The sequence below is a fragment of the Typopeltis vanoorti genome, chromosome 15 (assembly GCF_054136105.1).
Source record: "Typopeltis vanoorti isolate ZY-2024b chromosome 15, IOZ_Tvanoo_1.0, whole genome shotgun sequence".
NCBI classification, from domain to species: domain Eukaryota; kingdom Metazoa; phylum Arthropoda; class Arachnida; order Uropygi; family Thelyphonidae; genus Typopeltis; species Typopeltis vanoorti.
This window is the reverse complement of record NC_143563.1, coordinates 69735507-69759190: the sequence shown is the minus strand read 5'-3', so window position 1 is coordinate 69759190 and position 23684 is coordinate 69735507. Positions and strand designations below refer to the sequence as shown.

The 23684-nt window shown below is 36.2% G+C and overlaps 1 protein-coding gene across 1 annotated transcript in view; it reads left to right on the top strand.

Annotated features, from left to right (window-relative positions):
* The window catches only part of Orc4 (origin recognition complex subunit 4), a 150865-nt gene that overhangs the window by 42929 nt on the left and 84252 nt on the right, over positions 1–23684 (top strand). The window contains exon 4 of the mRNA XM_090405112.1: positions 13581–13666. Within this exon, the coding sequence (XP_090261238.1) occupies positions 13581–13666 (86 nt within the window). The remainder of the gene's footprint in view (positions 1–13580; positions 13667–23684) is intronic.

Genomic DNA, 23684 nt, shown 5'->3' with positions numbered 1-23684 from the left:
AGTCTTTTGATTCCATGGAGGTCTGCTGTTAATAATAGTAATAAGGAATTTGATAACAGTATAATGACTGAAAGGACTTTAGGCTAGAATAGTCGGAAGTGGTTATGTTTCATCCAACCATTGGAAGTGTAAACAAAAAAACAGTAAATGTGACTTATTTTGTTGTCTTCATAGCAAAAGTCAGTACTGTAATTTAAAAACAAACTTTGAAACACATCTTCACAAAGTTTATTAATAATGTATATACAAGTATTTAGTGTGTGTGTGTGTGTGTGTGTGTACACACACACACACACACACACACAAATAAATACATCTTCAGTGTAGCTGATAATTTAAAAGGTAGAATGACAATCAATTTAAGAAGTGAGATATCATCTGCTCTTATAGATAGTATATTACAATTGATATGAATTGGAGAGGGAGAAATTATTTACAGTTAATAAAGGATATATTTAATATCCTTATTCCTTATTTATAGTTGTGATAAGAATATAGTTAATAAGGATAAGGAAATATTCATTCAAATTAAGTTCAGTTAATGTTATAGCAATTCAGTACTTTTTACAAGTGCTCAAATAAAAAAATGGCATGATGTAAGAGAGTTCTTTGCCCTGAGGATTCAGTTTCATGCTGAGCAAAACCAGACTTATGGGAGATTTCTTTGACAGATGTTGGAGTGGTCTTTCCTCAACAGAAAAACCCTGTTTGTTCAAAATATGAGAGCCAGCAATCATAAGAAGCTTGGTATACTCCTTGGAGGGATAGTAGTGGAAAATAACAGGAAGGATAGTTTGACAGGGTGGCTACGAGGTCATATGTTTTTAAGAATTGTTGATATTGGTTCTGAGATGGTGTAATGTTGGGAACAGAGTTGGAGTTCCTTGGAATAGATTATATATCAAAGATATATAATCTGTTCCAAGATATATGATCTGGACGTTCTTTGGGTTGAAACTACTCTGCTGCATAATTATTTTGATGGTGTCCAGTTTCTGTTATAGGTTATCAAGTTCAGAGCAGATAAAATATGCTGTAGTTTGGATAATGTCAATTTTTTGAGGTGGTCACACGTGCTGAGTCTTGTTGCATATATCAGCCTGTGTAGGTAGGTTTTACAGGTATGCCAAACTTGTGAGGATGTCAGAGCAGCAGAGGAGAATGCCAAGAAAGCATTCTCCTCTGCTGCTCTATCTTTCCATCTTTTTCCATGGAAGAATTTCATATGAGGATATCAGTTGATTTTTACTAGAATTAGAGGTAGAGCATCTTCAGAAGATGGACAGGTTAGTAAAGATATCTGCATAACATACCCAAAATGGTGGTATTCATTCATAATTGATTCATAGTGGAAGTGAACAAGGAATCATCCAAATATTTTAAATAATAATTAGCTAAAGCAGGGGAGAGCACCCTCAGTCTGTATATTTTGTTTTTATAGCCGAAGAAACCTGAATGCATGAATTGAAAACTGGCAAGACAGAAATATAAGATCTGATTGGAGTACTGATAAGTGGCTGACTAATATGGAGGAAAAGTGGCTGACTAATATGGAGGAAAAGTGTTGATAGATTAGTAATAATGTAAACTTAATCGTGCAGTACCATCATAGCATCATGTATACCTTTTGAGGGTATATATGAATTTCATAGTGACCTGCCAGATATTATTGGTTAACAAAAACCTTAATTTAGAAAGATAAGGATCCTTTCCTTCATGCTTACACGGTGATCAGAATACATCTTAGAAATTATGGAAACAACTACTGTTAGAGTAAAACTTCAGTTTAATATAAACGAAAATAATCACTTGATGTTTCAACCTTCACATTAAGGTCATTATCTATAGTATACACATATATACAAAGAAACAAGGCCTGACCTCTGGTGTTAAAAAAAAAAAAAAAAAAAAACTTATTACATCAAAGCTAGAGTCCTGTTATTATTATCTATTAGGTTGCAAATTTAAATTAAGCTAGAGAGCAACATGTTCACACAAAAGTTATTCATATAAGTATACATATAAATTAAAACAAACAAGTATGGATGGTGGCCAATAAAAGCTGAAAAATTACTTAGTCTTTAAGTCAGGGTTTGCTGGAAAACTTGAAGGACTAAGTGGGCTGAATGTATGCCATCCAAATATTTGGGATTTTTATGCCACCATAAGATTAGGGCAGTTAATCAAAATTTCACAGGCGTCTTTAAATTTCTGTTTATGTCAGGTTTTTGTATGATGTAAAGAACAATGCATTAAGTCTCTTCCAAATAATATAGCTGATAAAATTCATTTAGAAACTGACAATGTTTTGAATAAAAAGAAAACCATAAGTAGCAGTCTTACAAAAACAGAACTAGCAGCAGTCAAGTCATTAAAAGCTAATCAAGATATAATTGTAACAAAATCAGACAAAGGCAATGCCATGGTCATCCTTGACAGATCAACTTACATTTATCAGATGAATCAACTTGTCTCTGATAACAGTACCTATTAACTTGTGAACTATAATCCAACTAACAGAATTAAGAAAAAAACTGTGAAATTACTTAAGTCTGTCACTACTTGGCCGTCGGACACTGTTAAAAAACTAATACCTCATTACGCCTGTTCTCCCAAAATATATGGTGTTCCCAAGGTACACAAACATAATGTTCTGCTTCGGCTGATAATTGAGGGTATAGACAGCCCTAATTTTCACCTAGCCAAGAAATTTGCATCAGCACTCAAGAAGTTGGTGGGTCATCCTCCCCTATATAAACAAAATTAAAAACATAACACTTGGCAAAGATGATTTTTTAGTAAGTTTTGATGTTTCTACTTTCACAAATGTCCCAATCATTAACACAATTCTTCTCTTACAGAACAAATTTCTGCCTGACATTATGGCTCTCTTTGCCCACATACTATGTTCCATTTCCTTCGTATGGCAAAATAATTTTTACCTACAAAAAGGTGTGGCCATGAACTCACCACTATCCCTCCCAATTGCTAACCTTTATATGGAAGTTTTTGAACAATGTGCTCTAGATTCCGTTACTTTAAAACCAACAGTTTGGCTTAGATACATTGACGATGTTTTCGTTATCTGGCCACATTGGTTGCCAAACGTTAAACACAGTCACCTGAACAAACAACATGAGTGCATACAATTTACTATTGAAATTGAAATTCAGAACTCGCTTCCTTTCCTGGATACACTGGTTACATGTGTTCCCTCAGGCAGTCTATCTTTCACTGTTAACCGCAGGTCTACACATACCAGCCAACATATGCATGCTAACTCATATCACCACCCTTTGCAAAAACTTGGAGTCAACACCCTCAAAAACAGATCTATAACACTTTTTTCTCTAATGAACACGCTATTAAATAAGAATTACAAATTATTAGCAATAAATTTATAAATAATGACTATAGCAAAAATACTATTAATAAAGTTCTTCATAAAACTTCATCAAAAAATAATATAGATTACAGCAGAACTAAAAATTCGATGCAACAAGAATAAATTTTTGTATAACAAATGCATAGAGTTTTTACAGTTGGGCAGAACCCAGAACACCTGTAAATAGTCCTTTCTTTTAACATTTTGTATTGTGTATAACATATGTACAGTTTTGCATCTCTTTGAACAAAAGATGCAAAACTTTCAAGGCTAAGGAAAATGCTCTACAGTCGGAACGGCGTTTGAAAGTTTGTTTACGAGTTCAACCCTAAGTGACCTCAAGGTCAATACAAAAAGGGGGTGGCAAAATTCAAACGGATGTTCCATTGACTGACTTAATGAGATTAAAACACGAAGACTGAGAAGAAAGGGCTTGTCGAAGGTTCCAGAAACCATGAATCATATGACAGTGTAAGGGGTTCGCGTAAGTGCATGCAAGGAGTGCATGGGGTTTAGAAAACTGAACCCAGGGTCTCGAAACTGATGAAATATAAGATGGGACTTCCCAGAGACACAGGAGTTTTTTTTTTTTTTTTGGCACAGAGAAGAAACGATCATATGAGGGGAGAGAAAGCCTGAGGGCGATGTCCTGATGTATCAGGGAAGGAAGCCATGCTGCGAGCTGTCGCTCAGTCCAGAAGCGTAGATGACCAGGGGACGAATCAGCTGAGGTGTAGCCGAACTTGTCTATGAGCCATTCCGCTTATCTAAGTCCGTGAAGGCCCTGACAATTTGCGACCTTTCGCTGGTGTATTATCACGCTGAAGAATCGTAACCCACATCCTGCAAGCCAACCTGACGAACGACCGGTATTCGAAGGATCTGAAGGAGGAGAGATCGAAAACTCGAGATGAAGGAAAAGGAAACATAGGAAGTTGCAGCCAACAGGATCTGAGAGTGCAACCCAACAGAAGACAGCCCAAGTGAGTTAGAATATTGTTTTATGTAAACTCTGTGACGCTATAAGGATAGGTTGTAGAATTTGAAGATTACATGTAAGAATGAATATAGCTTTGATGGTTGCATCTAAGAAAGAGTATAGCTAATTTCCTAGGAACTAATTTTGGGTTATGAATTTTAAATTAATGCCTGTATGTAATCTTATATGAAAGTTTAAGTTTATAATATGTTATACTATTCATAACATATCCTTAATGCCGATTGTTCAAGTATTAAGTTGTTTGTTAAGTGAGAATTTCTTTGAGCCAGATAGATAACATAATGTATGCCTTATATAGATAAAAGAGAGAGATTTGCAGATATTAAGAAGTTGGTTAAGTGATGATTCTTTAAGCGAGATAGGTAACATGATGTGTGCATTGTATTATTGAAGAGAGAGATGTGCAGGTACTAAGAAGTTTGTTAAAATGATAATTCTCTAAGCGAGATAGGTAACACGATGTGTGCATTGTATTAATTGAAGAGAGGTATGTGCAGGTATTAAGAAGTTTGTTAAATGATAATTCTCTAAGCCAGATAAGATAGATAACATAATGTGTGCCTTGTATTAATTAAAGAGAGATATATGCAAGTATTAAGAAGTTTATAAACGATAACTCTATGAGCTAGATAAGTAACATAATGTGTGCCTTGTATTAATTTGAAGTAGAGATATATGCAAGTTTGTCTTTAGAGTTTCTTTTTTTTTGAATTACAGAGGATCACCCTCTGTTTTATAGTGTATATTATATGCCTGTTTGATGACCATTAAATCCCATGTTGTAAACGAAGTTTTTGCCTGATCTTATTCTAGTTGCAATGCATTGATATTAAATAAAAAACGAACCTAAGCAGGAAACACTGATATAAATAGTAAATGAGAAAAGGGCCAGGACTGCAAAGCAAACAATTAACTTGGGCACGATTAAGAGAATTTTGTTGTGGAAGATTTAATAACCTACTGGAAGTACTATACTTCTTGCACCATATTGAGGCATGGATGGTGCAGTCATGAAATCTAAATAAATTTTTCCATTGCTCTCAGGTAGAAGGAGTATAGAATTCAGAAGGTAGGAATCTACAGTATAAAAAGAGGAACGTGTAAGATTAAGTAACGGAAAAAAAAATACCCCCCCCCCCATTACAAAAGGCACAGTAAAATCAAAGGTTAAGGATATATAAGAAAACACATAATTTTACAATGGCACAGTAACGACAGGATTAGATTAGAGACCCCACCACCACAATTTTACAAAACCATAGCTATCCAATACATTGTGAAATGGAGGCATTAAATTAGGTGGCCGAACAATCACTAATCTGCGATATGCAGATGATGCAGTGATAATAGCAACAAACGAACAGGAATTAAAATCCATCCTGAATCAATTAGAATGGGAAAGCCTAAGCCATGGTTTAAGAATAAATCAAGATAAAATGAAAATAATGATTTTAAACAACACTGAAGAGATAGATGTAGAAGGAATTGAAATTGTCGACCATTTCAACTACCTTGGAGTGATGATTACAAAAAAAGATGGATGTAAAAAAGAGATAAGAAGAATAGCACTAGCTAAAAAAGCAATGACTGATTTAGCCAAGATCTGGAAAGACAGGCGCATCTCCAAACATACAAAAATTAAGCTTGTAGAAACCTTAGTTTTTTTCAATCTTTCTCTATGCTTCTGAGTCTTGGACTATGACAAAAGATGACAGAAGAATTGGGGCGTTCGAGCTCTGGTGCTGGAGAAGATTGTTAAGAGTGTCTTGGACAGAAAACAGAACAAACAAAAGTATTCTAGAAGAACTGAATATCCACACAAGACTGATAAATATAAGCGAAAAGAGAATACTACAATATTTTGGACACATGTAGAAGGGAAGGCAACTGCCTAGAAAAAGTAATCATCCAAGGTAAACCGTGTGGGAAATGAAAAAGAGGAACCCCCCCCCAGTAGCTGGATGGACCAAATATAAAGAATCACTGAACTTAAACTAGAACAAGCAATAAGAGAAGCACAAGAGAGAAAGAAATGGCAAAGCATCATCAGGAAGATCAGGAGTCCTCAGGCATGAGGAGATCCGAGAGAAAGATCCAATATATTAAAGGGTTATCAGAGAAAATTAATAGAATCCTACACTATTATAACCTTAATGTCACTTTAAAACCACCTATAAATTAAAAAAACATATTCAATTCCTCGAAGGATCCTCTTCCTCCCCTCCTCCCACCCATTGGCTCACCCTGGAGTTTATTATATCTATTGCAACTGTAATTTACTTTATATTGGGGAAACTGGATGTAAATCCCTATTCATAAAGAAGAACAGAAACGACACAAATTAAATTTAACAATTTTGGTAAAGCAGTTTTAAAGAAGCCTGTGAAATTTTGCTTAAATGCCCCAATCTTAACAATAATGGTGGCATAAAAATCCCAAAAATTTGGATGGCATACATTCAGCCCATTTAGTTCTTCAAGTAGTTTTCCAGCAAACCCTGACTTTAAGACCCAAAGCAATTTTTCAGCTTTTATTGGCCACCATCCATACTTGTTTTCTTTAATTTATTATTATTCTTATTATTATTACGGGTATCTCCATGGAGTCAGTAGACTCATCGCGGGAGACCCAAAGTATCAAAACAGTATCTATCGTATCTCTTCTTGAATTCATTTACAGACGAAGAACTTACAACTGAGTCAGGCAATGCATTCCACTCATTCACCACCCTACAGGCGAAAAACCTCGTTCTCACACCCTTCTTAACCACCTTCTTATCAACCAACCTCTGCAATCCACAAGCTCTCAGTTTATCAATGTAGGGAGCAATTTTATATCACAGACCAATTTAGTCACTCTCTTCTGAACCCTCTCCACAACCACCTCATCTCCAAGGAATCCAGGTGACCAGACTTGAGCACAGTAATCCAAATGTGGAAGTATCAACACCTTATAAAGGGGAATAATAACCTCTTTATCTCTGGATGTTAGTGTGTTCTTCAATAACCAAGTAATCCTATGTGCAATCTTGGACACCTTAGCAATGCGTCCTCTGAACTTTATCTTCCTGTCCACCAACACCCCCAAGTCCCTATCCATATCAATCTCTTGGAGTACTGTTCCATCAATGTGGTACACAGCTGGCAGTCTTTTAATCCCAAAATGCATAACTTGACACTTTTCCACATTGAACTGACATCCATTACCTTTTGCCCATTTTGCCAACTTATTTAAATCATCCTGCAAACTCTCAAGATCAGCTTGATTTTTTATTGTACTACCCAACTTGGCATCATCATCAAACAACTGAATATCTTCCTTCAAGCCATTTCCTATATCATTTATGTACAAATTAAACAATAACGGCCCAAGCACAGTCCCGAGGCAACCACTGGTCATCTGCTTCATCCTGGACTCTGCTCCTCCATACACTACTTTATGGTATTTCTCCATGAGCCATTCTCTTATCTATATCACCAGTTTAGTATCCATCCCATCTGCTCAAAATTTGCGCAACAGTATTTCATTGGGTATCCTGTCAAAAGCCTTGGCAAAATCCAGAAGTACCACTGTGTAGTCATGTCTTTTGTCTACCTCAGATGTCATTCTATTATAAAAAGTTAATAAATTGCTAGCCCTTTAACAAAACCATGTTGGCCCCTATGGAATATCATATTCTGATCCACCCATTCTTGAATTCTGTCTTTAACCAACTTTTCCAATATTTTTACCACCACTCCCGAGATGGTGATTGGTCTGTAATTAACTACTGCAGTCTTATAGCCACCTTTATGCAAAGGAACCATTTTGCCTTCCTTCCACTCCCTAGGGACCATACCAGAGTTCAAACTTGAGTTAAGTAAAATAGCCAAGAAGACACATTGACAATTCCTTTGCACATTCACGCAACACCTGAGTTGATATTTCATCTAAACACTACAGCAGTGTTTGCATTTAAATTCTGCAATATACTAAGTATCTCTGATTTATTAACTTCAATTCTCACATTAGTTATTGCTGCAGGTACAGAAATATCCTCACTTGGATGCTAGACTTTTGAAAGTGATCACTTAGTAGAGTTACTATTACATCTGAATTGGTCACTTCAATACCATCAGCACCCACTAAGGTTATTCTTCGAAAGTCATTCTTCCTTTTACTTGCCACATAAGAACTCTTTGGGATTACCCTTGATCTCTTTGGCTAAGATCTTCTCATAATCTGATTTAGCTTTTCTTACTATGCTGGTAGCCTTCCTAGCTTGCGCCTTGTACGGATTGCCTTTCTCCTTGTAAATTCTTCATAACGTTTTCTTTTTTTGCAGATCAAGCCTGATACTACAACTCGTCCATCTAACGCCTATCTTGTTTGTCTTCCTGACCATGGGAATACATTCTGATATTGCCTTCCTCAGATACCAGCTGATTTTATCCCATTCTGCTAACATCTTTCCCCTGCAATATGTTCTGTCATGGGACAGCTGTAAACTCTCTCCGAAGCTTGTTATAATTACTTAACCTGTAGTTCCGTATATATGTATACACTCTCACACTATTGAAGGGACACTAGTTCCTTCAGTTATGTGCTGTTTCAAGTAATTATCTCTTAGAAGGTGTATGAATTCCATTTCCTTTTTACCATGATATTTCCTCCTTCCAATTGATATCACCATAATTAAAATCCTCCATAATAATGGCTAACCCTGCACTCGTTGCATTAATTTGCTTTAATTTATTGCATTAATGAATTTAAACTTCGAAGAAAACCCTGATTGATTCAGCTAGAGAGGCATGTGGTGAAGTTGTCTGCAAGGATAGAAAAATTAGAACTCCATGGTGGACACAGGAAGTTAAAGGGGCAGTGAAGGAAAAGAACAAAGCATATCAAAAGTTCCTGGTAAATAAGTCAGCTTGTGCTCTTAGAGAATACAGAGACAAATGTAAGAAAGCTAAACAGTGTAAAACTAGCTAAACAAAAGTCATGGGAGGACTTTGGCAAGAACATAGAAAATAAATATTAAGAAGGTGGCAAAATATTCTGGAGGTTGTTGAAGAAGCTTAGGAATGGAGGAAAGAGTGCTGTAAAAGGAGTTAGAGAAGATAAAGGTGAAATGAAAACAGGAGAAAAAGATATCCTTGAAGTATGGAGTAATTACTTTGAAAATTTGCTAAATGAAACAAGCAGTGAAGACAGCACAGTGATAAAAAAAAAAAAAAAACTGACCAGGCATGCAGTCAGGAATACATATCCATACTTGAAATAGAAAAAGCCATCAAAGGCTTGAAATGTGGAAAGGCAGCAGGATTAGATGATATTCAACCAGAAATGCTGAAGTATGGTGGTATAAAAGTCTTACAGTGGCTGCACTGCATAGTTCAGAATGCCTGGACAGAGGAACGAATTCCCAATGATTGGAGTAGAGCTCTCGTAGTACTTATATATAAAAAGGGAAATAAAACTGAATGTGAGAATTACAGAGGTATATCCCTATTGAGTGTTCCTGGTAAGATATATGCAAGTATACCTGAGAAACGGTTGAGGAGAATTGTGGAAGAAAAGCTTGAAGAATAAGCTGGATTCAGGCCAAATAGAAGCTGTCGGGATCAGATCTTCACTTTACGACAAATAGTCGAGAAAGTATGGGAACATAACAAAGATCTGTATTTAAGTTTTGTCGATTTGAAAAAGGCATATGACAAGGTGGCAAGTGAGAAGCTATTCAATACGCTACATTTATATGGTGTCAATGTGACATTTTATCAAGCAATACTTAGTCTTTATTTGAGTTGTAAGTCAGCAGTTAGAATTGAAGGAAGTACAGGAAGATGGTTTAACGTTAAATCTGGTGTGAGACAAGGATGTATATTATCCCCTCTGCTATTTATTATCTATAGGGATCACATTATGAAGGAAAGTGGTAACATGATATCAAAATTGGAGATGTTAATGTCATCTCTTTGCTTTATGCAGATGATGTTATACTTCTAAATAAATCCACTACAAGTCTGCAAGATTCTCTGACTAAATTGAATAACTATTGTAATAGATATGGTATGTAGGTCAGCAATAAAAAGACAATGAAAATAGGCAGAATCACTGAAAATGTCAACTGCTTATGCACGATTTTTAGTGAAGATGGTAAATTAAATATGGAAGTAGACAACAGAATCAACAAAGCTGGTATGGTAGGAAGTCATTTGAATATGGAATAAGAGAGAAATTAGTCGGAACACTAAATTAGCTGTATACATGACAGTGTTCAAACCAGTTTTAACTCGTGGATCTGAGAGCTGGATCAGAAGTAAAACACTTGACCAAAGACTAGAGATTGCAGATATGAGAGTCCTGAGAAAGATTATAGGCGTAAACAGATGGCATCAATGGCAATATCATATTAAAAATGAGGATATTAGGAAAGAACTTGACATTGTCAGCATCCAGGAATGCATTAGCAGAGCTAATCTTGGGCATGGTCTCTTAAACAGAATGGGCGAGGAACAATTTGCAAATCAAGCATTCTCTGCCAAGTTGGCAGGAAAACAATCCAGAGGAAGACCAAGATATAGATGGATTGATACAGTACAAAGTGCCTTAGACGATAGAAATATTAGATCTGTTAATGTTGGAGACTTGACAAGTAACAGACTGATTTGGATGAAAATTGTAGATAGGAAGTTAGTAATGATGTAAATTTTTCATGTAGTACTATCATATCCTGTACATCCCTTGAGGGTACATGGCAGGAATTTGATGATGAATTTAGTATCATTCTCTGTACCCCCTGGACTATAGCAGCAACCAACTGTATATTTGGGTTGCATTGGTCACTATTTCACACCAGACCACCTCAAATGAACTATCATTCACATGTCTATCCTCTTGCTATACTGCTTTCTTTGGCTGCAACTCATCAGCTATCATCAACAGTACTCCTTCCCCTGTTCTCTCTTCTCTATCCTCCCTGAAAATACTGTACTGATCACATTCAATGCCAGTAACCATATATTCTGCTGACAGCCAAGTTTCACTAATGCCTACAACCTTTGGTGAGATTGCACTGACTAATGCCAAAATTCTTCCCTCCTATTTCGAATGCTTCTTGTATTAGTATACAAAAATCACAGATTCCAGTTAGTTCTTGTGTCAGCTTTAGAACTGATGTACATGCTACTAATTTCATTAGTCCCATGCCAATTTTTATCCACTCTATTCTTCAAATTATTCTGCAAAAAAAATCAACAAATATACATTCACTGCATAATTTTCTCCCACTTACACTCAACCTTTTCAATTTTAGTTTCCCTGCCCATTACTTCAACTTGTTCAGAAAACAGTGACTTCTTCAAATGCTTATGACCTTCCATGTTCAGATGCAACTCATCTCTTGCATACAGCTGTCTTTTGCCTTCAAACACACTCCAGACATCAACAAATTCGAGACCTCTTTTTTTGCACATTCTTCCAATCATATTTTGTGGATTGAGTGGCGAGACAGAGTTGTAGAGCAGGTGCCCTTCCTCGATGAGTCTTTGGACTCCCTGGAGGTGTCTAATAATATTATTCATTATCATCGCTTGTCTATTTAACTCATAATTGTCAAAACGAGGCAGCACACACACACTATCCTTCCTTTGACACTTTCATCTTCACGATATCTAACAGTGTTCTTAAATTTTTTGCTACCTGATTAATACTACCACTGAGGTCATGTGTACCCACTATAACTATCATCTTTTCTGCATCATTCCCTGTCTTTATTGCCAAAGTCACTCTCCCTCTCTATTGTTCCCCCAGCTAAACACTCCTCAGGCATACTGCTCTCCATACCCTTAATCATAGAATCACAATATATTGCCCCACTCAGAACTTCATTTTCAAATCCAAACAAGCGTCACTCATGGCTTCATTTTGTATGGTATTCCGCATGACTCTCCTAGTTTCATTACTTTCTTTCAACACTCTTTTACTTACTCCCTTACTTTCACATCTCATTTCTTCTAGACCTCTTGTGCTTTTATTCTGTTGACTCCCAATCACTCCCATACTATTTATTACTTCATCATTCACTGAACACTCTCCCTTATTTAATCCTGCTCTAGTTACTTCAGCACTAAAGTAATCTCCATTGGCCTAATTTCTCTATTCAACACATTTAACTCGGTTTTAATTTCCAGAACCTTCGTACTGAGCACTTCCAATTCCTATTCCAGGAGATAGTCACTTTTCATTTTCACGAACTCCCGCCAAAGCTCTTCCGCTACAGTCTCGACGTCTGCTTCCATTCCTGATAGTTCTAGTCTATCCCGGCACTTCTCACATACGTTAACGTTTTATTTCACTTCATAAACTTCTCGTTTAGCCAAACAGTCCACATATTCTACAGATCTGTGGATTCACAGATTATATGTATACTTATATGAGTAACTTTTTTGTAGCTTAATTTAATTTTGTAACTTAATAGATAATAATAGGACTCTAGATTTGATGTAATAAGGTTTTTTTTTACACCAGAGGTCAGGCCAATAGTTTTAACAGTTGATCAGTAACTTTAGCATACCATGTAGATTGTAGTGCAGCTTGTTTCTTTGTGTATGTGTGTATACTCCAGATGATGACCTTAATGTGAAGGTCAAAACATCGTGATTATTTTGGTTTATATTAAACTGAAGTTTTACTTTAACATGGTAGTTCTTTCTAAGATGTAGAAAGATAAGGGGTTTGTCTTATGTTTTGTGTCTAAATTATGTGTATTCTTTTGGTCAGTTTATTGTTTGAAAGAGTGAAAACCTTGTCATTCCTGTATAAGATTGGCTAACTTACCTTCACTTGAAAAAACTGTTCTAGAATTTCTTCATTTCCTTGATGCAGTTTGAACTCGAGTCTTTTCCATCCGAAGAGAAACATTATTTCTGACTAGACTATGGCAGTTCCTGATGGCTTTAATATCTAGGTCAAATGTTGTAGAAGCCCATAGTTTAACTAAAATGTATGTTATAATTTTCTGATGTGTATATCCACAGTGTACCAGATATTATGACATAGTTTACATTTAACACAGTTAACATTTCACATCTAGTTTCCTGTCAATTAAATATTAATAATCCCAAAATTTAATAATAAAGTAATATGATTAAACACTTTGAACCGCAAATCTATGTTCAGTATACAGGCTGATATATTTTTTGTCCCCAACAGGACTGATACACACTGATGATCGTATTGCAATTAAGGATATTACACGACAGTTACAGCTGGAAAATGCTATTGGAAATAAAGTTTTTGTAAGTTTGATCAGGTGATTTAAGTTAACATTTATGGATAACATTACTAACCATAAGTTGATCATCTCTGCTCTGTCATAATTCCAGTCATATTTATTTCATTTTATTTTTATTTATTTTTTGTGGTTTATCCAATGATTTGTGGAGCAGCCTTCTAATTGTTCACTGATAACCTCACAGGATATTTCTTATTCTCCTCTAAGCACTTTGATTTCTCCCTTCTAACCACCTTCATATTTCTCTATGCTGTTCTTCCATTTCCACAGAAACATCTCTCCTAAATTTTAATGGTCTTTTTTCTTGAATTGGCTTTAAGATCTCTTGTGAGATCCATTACGTCTTTGGCTTCTCTGTCTTTGAGACTGTATTTTCCACTATCGGCTTGAATGCATACACTACTTTGTTTCTCTCTTCCAGTTCTTTTTCTTTTATGAATTTCATTCTTTCTTAAGCACTTTCCTGTGCTCGAGGAGAAATGAAATCTGTAATGTATGGATTTCATTCTTCCCTTTGTACAGGAATGTATTTCCTGTGATTTCCTTGTTCAATGGCCTCAATATCTTTTTGGCTTTAAAACTGCTTTTTCTTATTGTTTGGGTTTTAACTTGATATTGGTAATCATTAAGCTATGGTTCAGTTCCATATCTGTGCCCTTGAAACATTTGATACTGCTGGACTGATGTGGCCTCTTTGTTCATGAGTATTATGTTTGGCATGTTCTTTGTTCTTCCATCAGTGATTGCCCTGTCTACTTCTTTGTAGTTTTTTCTGGAACTCTGTATTGCACATTACCATCTCTTTCTCCTCTTTCATTGCTTTATCCATTCTTGCTGATTATTCTTTCTCATTCCTTTTGTCTATTCCATTCTTCACATTCCAGTTCTCCTCCAATGATCATGCTTCATTTATTTTAAGTTTTAATTCACAACAAAAGAATAATAAGAAAATAATTAATATTTAACTTATTTGCTGATATTTTGCTGGTGTTTATACCCAGCAATTTCAGAGCACAAAAAAAAAAAAAAAAAAAAAAAAGTTTGTCACAGTATGTGAATAACAACAATTAGTTAACAGACAACACAAGGAATTAAAGTCCTAACTGATGTCATCTATTGTCGGATTGCTTTAGGAACATCAATACAGCCACTCTCACATCAGTGGCTTGGCTGTGCTATGCTGATGATGTGTTTGCTACATTTTTAGTTCATCTGAATAGCAAACATCCTAAAATCCACTTCAATGGAACAGAAATCTAATGACTGCTTGTCTTTCCTAGTTACACTAGTCACATCTCTTTCCTAATGGTTCAATATCTTTTTCTGTTTATAGGAAACCCACACATACTGAAAGATATTTGCACAAACAATTACACCATCATCGAGCTCAACAATATATCCTAAAAACACTAACTTACAGAGCGAGTGCTATCTGTTTCAATGATAATGCTCTTACCAATGAACTCACTTACCTGCACTACACTTTAGGATATCATATTGGTATCTAACCTATAATCCCCCAAAAAAATAGAAAAATTACTAAATGCCCTCAAATCCCCTTCTTCACTTAATACATGAGACCACAGCAAAACTGTTACCATTCCATACATTCAGGCACATCCAAAAAGATATCTGGAGTGCTTAATAAATATTAGCTCCTCACCACATTTAAGTCTCACATCAAATTGGAATTCCTCATCTGTTCACCTAAGTACAAAAGTACTTAGGTGAACAGATGAAGTGCCCTGTACTTGTGACCTGGCTAGTATATTATGGACAAACAGGAAAAGCCATTGATATCCATCTCACAAAATATAAAAAATACATTCAGTACTTGTTATGGCAAATCAGAACTTGAAGACCATGCCTTGGATACCTCTTCACACAGAATTAAATGAAAAAAAAAAAAACAGAAGTGCTACACCATAAGTCAGAGAGAGAGACTGTTTTTGGAATTAGCAGTGGCTTTAAAGCATTTCCCAAACCTTAACAAGTATGGCTGTATCAATTTACCAAAAATCTGGAAGACAGTCATTTTAAGATCAAATTAATACTTGTTAACTCTCTCCTTATCCAACAACAGATGGCACCAATTAAGACTTGACTTTCTTGTGTTGCCTGTTACAATTTTTATTTTAAGCTGATCCCACTGTTAACTTATTGTTGCTGTTGCATGCTGTGACAAACTGTTCTTTGTGCTTAGAAGATGATAGCAAATAAGTTTAATAAGAAAATAATTAATATTTATTTTTCTTGTGTTGTGAATTAAAACCATTAAAATAAATGAAACATAAGCTGCCAACATATAAGCCTTTCTATCCATCCAATGATCAGTGTATATCTCTTAGGTAATGATTCCAAGATTGCTTCTAAGTTGTTATAGAATAATGTTTCTGTTTCTTCATTACTTTCTGAAGTGGGTGATTAGACACGGTATTGCTAAAATAAAATAATATAGTAAAATGGTATTGCTGTAAACTTTTCTTTTATTGGTTAGTTATCTAATAATGCTCTTCTTCCTTTTTATGAGAAGAAATCTCCCACCCTTGCTTCATATTTTATACTAATCTTAGACAAGATGATTATTTTACCTTTTATCTTCCCTGGCTCTATCCCATGCAGCTACACTTATCCAAGGATGTTGCATCATTATTGCTCCATCTTCTTGCAAAACAAGTCTAGCTTTCCAGGAGCTGATAAAGTATAGACATTCCATGTTCTTACTGGTAACATACTGCTTGCTATTTTTGTTCTTATTTTATTTCTTTTGATAGCTGCCTTGTGATTCAATCTCAGTTAAGTATGTGGGCCTTCTGAGTGACTTTTTTTTTTTTTGTTTTGTTTTTATAGTCATCACATCAGTTCATCTGAACAACCTTAATGGTTTGTTCAGCACTTCTAACATGGGAGAACAGATGCTGTTTGCAGCTGCCTGCTATAGACTAGACACTGCTGTTGGTTGACAGGAATTTCCTTTCTACCACTTATATCTGAGAGGCATTCCTCTAACTACCACTCAGAGACCTGCCCTCTAGGGATTTCAGACATTCCCCAAGGGAATGCTCCTTGAAGGCAGATAAATTTAGATACTGGAAAGAAAGCAATACTTGTGGTATGAACTTTTAGTTGCAGTAGAAAAATAATTAAATGTCATTGCTGGAGTGGAATGGTGAATATTTCAAGGCAAGGAAGGTGTGATATGTAGTGTCTCATATGATGAGACTTGTGACTCTCTGGAGCTATTAATAATGCTAACATAGCTGACTCTCACTATAGGGAACTCATCGCAAATACAGGAATAGTTTGTTATAGTGGATAGGGAATTTAGAATATTTTTGTGTCTATTGAGATTTGGTGTGGACTTTTCAATAATCTGTTATATTCATAGGGGTGCTTAAGGGTCAAAGCTGTATAACTGAGAGGAGACCTCCACATAGCCTTTTAAGGAATGCAGAGAACCGACCAGGGCTTCTAATTTAATGTCCAATCCTCACCTTCTCGTGGTGCACCCTGTTAGGTATCTGCCTGTATACTGAACAAACGAGGATGGGCTGGCAATATGGGATTTAGCCAACCAAACTGTATTCTTATTAGCTTAAAATAATGTAGAAAATGATGGTACAACATGACAAAATTTCATGCCGGCTGGGTCGTCGCCCGGTTAAACAAGGCCCCCGTTGTTTTCGCCAGGGAACCAGGGTGAACAGCGAAAAGTCAGCTACTTAAACAAATCTGAAAACACACCCCAACTCAACATCACCAGAGTTAAGGATCGGTACTATCAACATAAGCGTGAATGGCAAAGAAATGGAGCTAACTGAGGAATTGGATAAATACCAGATCAACATAATAGGGGTGACTGAAACAAAAAAGACAAAAACTGGTGTGATCTTTATGAGCAATAAATACAAAATGTTATATTCAGGAAATGACAATCAAGGAAAAGGAGTAGCCATAGTATTCAACACAAAATACAAGGCTAATGTTCTTGAATGGCAGTCGGTCTCAAGCAGAGTGATGTGGGCAAATATCAGAATGGGGAATTGCACAATGAGACTTATTTGTGCCTATGGTCCCACAGAAGGTTCTACTAATGTAGAAGTGGAAGAATTTTTTGATGCTTTAGAAAAAGCAACTGACACAATGAAAAAGGAAAAGTTGGTCCTTGTTGGGGATCTAAATAGCAGAGTAGGAAATGATTGTGAGACATACAAAAATATTTTGGGAAAATTTGGAGAAAAGAGCAAAGCTAATAATAATAGCAAATACCTGTTGGATTTCTGCTCAAGACATGGACTGGTTATTACTAACACCATGTTTCAACATAAAAGTGTGCACAAATTCACATGGAGAGAAGAGGCAAGGAATAAGAAAAGTCTCATTGCCTATGTTAGTGTTGATAGTTATGTTTTCTCCCTTGTGCAGGATACCAGAGTGTACAGAGGATTTGAAATTGGAAGTGATCACTATTTAGTATCGAGCAGGATAAAATTGAATTTCATATTGAAAAGAATAACATGTAAGAAAGTTTTAAAGTGAATAAAAGTTGAGCAGCTCTCAGATGTGAACTGTAGACTAAAATACACAAAGATTATTAAAGAAAAAATGAAAGAGTTTGAGAACAGGAGCCAAACCTTGGAGATTCAGTTGCAAGCCTTGAAGAAAACCCTGATTGATTCAGCCAGAGAGTCATGTGGTGGGGTTGTCTGTAAGGATAGAAAAATCAGAACTCCATGGTGGACACAGGAAGTTAAAGAGGCAGTGAAGGAAAAGAAGAAAGCGTATCAAAAGTTCCTGGCAAGTAAGTCAGCTTGTGCTCTTAGAGAATACAGAGACAAATGTAAGAAAGCAAAACACTGTGTAAAACTGGCTAAGCAAAAGTCATGGGAGGACTTTGGCAAGAACAAAGAAATTAAATATCAAGAAGGTGGTAAGATATTCTGGAGGTTGTTGAAGAAGCTCAGAAATGGAGGAAAGAGTGCAGTAAAAGGAGTTAGAGATGATAAAGGTGACATGAAATCAGGAGAAAAAGATATCCTTGAAGTATGGAGAAATTACTTCGAAAAATTGCTAAATGAAACAAGCAGTGATAGCACATTGGTAAAAAAACACTGAACAGGTATACAGTCAGGAATACTTATCCATACTTGAAGTAGAAAAAGCCATCAAAGGCTTGAAATGTGGAAAGACAGCAGTAGTAGTAGTAGATGATATTTGACAAGAAATGCTGAAGTATGGTGGTATAAAAGTTTTACAGTTGTTGCACTGCATAGTTCAGAAGGCCTGTACAGAGGGATGAATTCGTGATGATTGGAGTAGAGCTCTAATAGTACCCATATATAAAAAGGGAAATAAAACTGAATGTAAGAATTAGAGGTATTTCCCTACTGAGTGTTCTGGGCAAGATTTATGCCAGTATACTTGAGAAACGGTTGAGAAGAATTGTGGAAGAAAAGCTTGGTGAAGAACAAGCTGGATCTAGGCTAAATACAGGCTATCAGGATCAGATCTTCACTTTACGACAATTAATTGAGAAAGCATGGGAATATAACAAAGATCTGTATTTAAGTTTTGTCGATCTGGAAAAGGCATACGACAAAGTGCCAAGAGAGAAGCTATTCAATACGCTACAGTTATATGATGTCAATGGGGCATTATATCAAGCAATGCTTAGTCTTTATTTGAGTTGTAAGTCAGCAGTTAGAATTGAAGGAATTACAGGAAGATGGTTTAATGTTAAATCTGGTGTGAGACAAGGATGTACATTATCCCCTCTGTTATTCGTTATCTATATGGATCACATTATGAAGGAAAGTGGTATTAAACATGATATCAAAATTAGAGATGTTAATGTTTGCTCTTTGCTTTATGCAGACAATGCTATACTTCTAAATAAATCTGCTACAGGTCTGCAAGATTCCCTGACTAAATTGAATAACTGTTGTGATAGATATGGTATGAAGGTCAGCAATAAGAAGACAACAACAAAAATAGGCTGAATTATTGAAAATGTGAACTGCATTGTGAATGGAAAACCTATAGAACAAGTAAACATTTCAGCTACTTATGCACGATTTTTAGTGAAGATGGAAAATTAAATATGGAAATAAACAGAATCAACAAATCTGGTATGGTAGGAAGTCAATTGAATAAATTTGTGTGGAATAAGAAAGCAACTAGTCGGAACACTAAATTAACTGTATACAAGACTGTTCAAACCAGTTTTAACTTATGCATCTGAGAGCTGGATCAGAAGTAAGACACTTGACCAAAGACTAGAGACTGCAGATATGAGAGTCCTGAGAAAGATTATAGGCGTGAACAGATGGCATCAATGGTAATATCATATTAAAAATGAGGATATTAGGAAAGAACTTGACATTGTCAGCATCTAGGAATGCGTTAGCAGATCTAATCTTAGGTGATATGGTCAATTAAACAGAATAAATGAGGAAAGATTAGCAGAACAAGTGTTCTCTGCCAGGTTGGCAGGAAAACGACCCAGAGGAATACCAAGATATAAGTGGATTGATGCGGTACAAAGTGCCTTAGATGATAGAAATATAAGATCTGATGGAGTCTTGACAAGTAACAGACTGATTTGGAGGAAAATTGTAGATAGGAAGTTAGTAATGATGTAAATTTTTCATGTAGTACTATCATATCCTGTACACCCCTTGAGAGTACATGTCAGGAATTTGGTGATGATGTTATATTCATTGAATTTTATTTGCTAGAGTTGAGTTTGAACTTCATGTGGTTGTTGGATCCATAATTCTTACAAAAAATTGATAAAAACTATACCAGAAATAAATAATAATGCTTTAGTATCATTTTGTTTATTTCTGATATGGCAATGAAGGCATTAAGCAGGCTGCAAATTATGCTTAAAAATAAGAAATAGCATCTATAAAATATTAATATATTAATAAGAAAATCAGCAATAAGAATTTTACTTATGAAATGCTCCAGACAAAACAGTAAAAAAAGAGTAGTGAATATTCATAAAATTTATTGAATGATTAGAAAATTCTGTCACCATTAATCTTATTATGAATTTTTTAATGTATCATGTTCATTTTAAAATATTCATTTTGCATTAGAGTGTTATTCTTGTTGAGAGGCTTATATGCTGGTTAAACATGATAACTAATATTTAAGGAATTGACAGCGTATACTAGAAATATAAATTAAATAAACTTTAATATATACTTTCCGATATTTCGGCAAACGTCACGTTGCCATCTTTTTGGGAACTTAATACAAAGACACGTGCACACAAGTACTACATAACAGCAAATGAGAACTGAAGCTAGGAAGCTAACGTTTTCCTAAAGTCCTGATGGTGCTCCCTGGCGGGCTATATTGGTGGTTCTTGGCCTTTGGGCTGAAGTTCTTCTGATAAATGTTTCCCAAATTTGGGGCAGTCTCATGCATCCAAATTTGTTGAGGTTTGGCATGTTCCTAAGGGCTGAGGCTGATTCCATGAATAGTCTTTCATACTTGAACTTGCTGCAGTGTATGACTGTGGCTTTCTTCCATCTTATTCTGTGGCGAGTATCCAGAGCGTGGTCTGCAAGCCCATAGTGGCTGTACTGGTGAAATCGGATGTAATCCTTGTGTTCTGAGATTCTGATATTTGCTGTCCTGCCTGTTTGGCCAAAGTAAGACAATTTACAGCTGCAAGGGACCTGGTATACACCAGGTAGGTCTAGGGGAAGTGGTTGGTCTTTAGTGGAGCGGATAAGGGATGCCAATTTTCTATGTGGTCTGTAACAAGTGGTTAAGTCATGTTTTCTTAAGATTTTGTTGATTTTTTCCGAGGTGCCCCAGATGTAGGGAATGGTGATGGATTTAGAGTAATCTTTTTTGTGAAGGGGAGGGGGTGGTGGGTTGTGGATAACTGGGTTAAGTATTTTCTGGAATTTTTTTGGGGGGAGGGGGGTGTAGCCATTGACTGAGAAAGTGTCAAGGATGTGATTTAGTTCAGTGGTTAGGGCTTGATCATTTGAACAGATTATTTTTGCCCTGTTGAATAGTGTCTTAATAACTCCACATTGTTGTGAGGTGGGGGGGTGATGGGATTGTTGGTGAATGTATCTGCCTGTATGGGTGGGTTTTCTATAAACTGAGAAAACCAAGGTTCAATCAGGTTGTCGGGTGACTAGTGTGTCTAGGAAGGGGAGGTTATTGTTTCCTCTTTTTCCAGGGTGAACTTGATTCTAGGGTGTTGGTTATTTAAGTGTGTCTGGAAGGAGCGGAGTGAATCCGGGCCATGTGGCCAAATAGCAAACACATCATCAACGTAGCGAAGCCATATGGTAGGATTTTGTGGGGCTGAGTTTAAGGCTTTCTCTTCAAAAGTCTCCATAAAGAAGTTGGCCAAGGGTGGGGAAAGTGGTGAACCCATGGCTGTCCCCTCTATCTGTTTGTAGAATATTTCCTGCCAAACGAAATAGTCTGAGTTCATTGTAAACTGAAATAGGGCTGAGATATCGGGAGGAAATTTAGCTTGGATTAGCTCTAGAGTTTCTTTGAGGGGTACATTCGTGAATAGGGAGGAGACATCAAAACTGACCATTATGTCATTATGTTGCAGTGTAAGGTTTTCTATACTGGCTTTGAAGTGGGCTGAGTTTTTTTATGTGTGATGGTGTGTTGCTAGTATAGTGTGAGAGCACTTTGGCTAAATGCTTGGCTAGTTTGTAAGTGGGGGAATCAATGCCATCCACTATGGGACGTAATGGCACATTTTCTTTATGTATTTTTGGGTGCCCATATATGCGGGGGGGGGGTCTAGAGTTATAGGGTTTTAGTCTGTTGGTAACCTCCACAGGCCAAGAAGTAACCTTCTTAAGGAGCCTATGGAGTTTTCTAATTTGTGAGTTGGTGGGATTGTAATTAATGGGGAGGTAAGTGGATCGATCTAATAGCGAAGCCTTGAGCTTACCTGTGTAGTCATTAAGGTTGAGTACCACAGTGGCGTTCCCCTTATCCGCTTTGGTGATCACTATTTCTTTGTTTCTCTTCAATTCTTGTAGTGACTTGTATTCACTAATAGATATGTTGGATTTTGGAGGTTTTGCTTTTTTGAGAACACAGGCTACATCCAATTGAATATCGTTGGCGATGTGGCTTCCCTTATCCACTCCACTAAAGACCAACCACTTCCCCTAGACCTACCTGGTGTATACCAGGTCCCTTGCAGCTGTAAATTGTCTTACTTTGGCCAAACAGGCAGGACAGCAAATATCAGAATCTCAGAACACAAAGATTACATCCGATTTCACCAGTACAGCCACTCTGGGCTTGCAGACCATGCTCTGGATACTCGCCACAGAATAAGATGGAAGAAAGCCACAGTCATACACTGCAGCAAGTTCAAGTATGAAAGACTATTCATGGAATCAGCCTCAGCCCTTAGGAACATGCCAAACCTCAACAAATTTGGATGCATGAGACTGCCCCAAATTTGGGAAACATTTATCAGAAGAACTTCAGCCCAAAGGCCAAGAACCACCAATATAGCCCGCCAGGGAGCACCATCAGGACTTTAGGAAAACGTTAGCTTCCTAGCTTCAGTTCTCATTTGCTGTTATGTAGTACTTGTGTGCACGTGTCTTTGTATTAAGTTCCCAAGAAGATGGCAACGTGACGTTTGCTGAAATATCGGAAAGTATATATTAAAGTTTATTTAATTTATATTTCTAGTATACGCTGTCAATTCCTTAAATATTAGTTAACATGCATTAGAGTGTCTGTGTTAGAATTAGTAGAAAACTACTTTGATGTTATTTATCTGCTTTCCCAACATCTGCCATTCAGTTACATGCAGTAATCAATCATGATATCAGCATTACAAATCAAGTAGTAAATATAGGATTCGATATCACTTTTGTTGCTTTTGTAATTTTGAAAATAGTCTTTTAATAACAATTTTTCTTTAAAATAGCAATAAATACTAAGGAGCATTTTTAGGTAGTTCTTATAGCAGGTGAGGAGTTCTTTAAGTGTATTTGCAA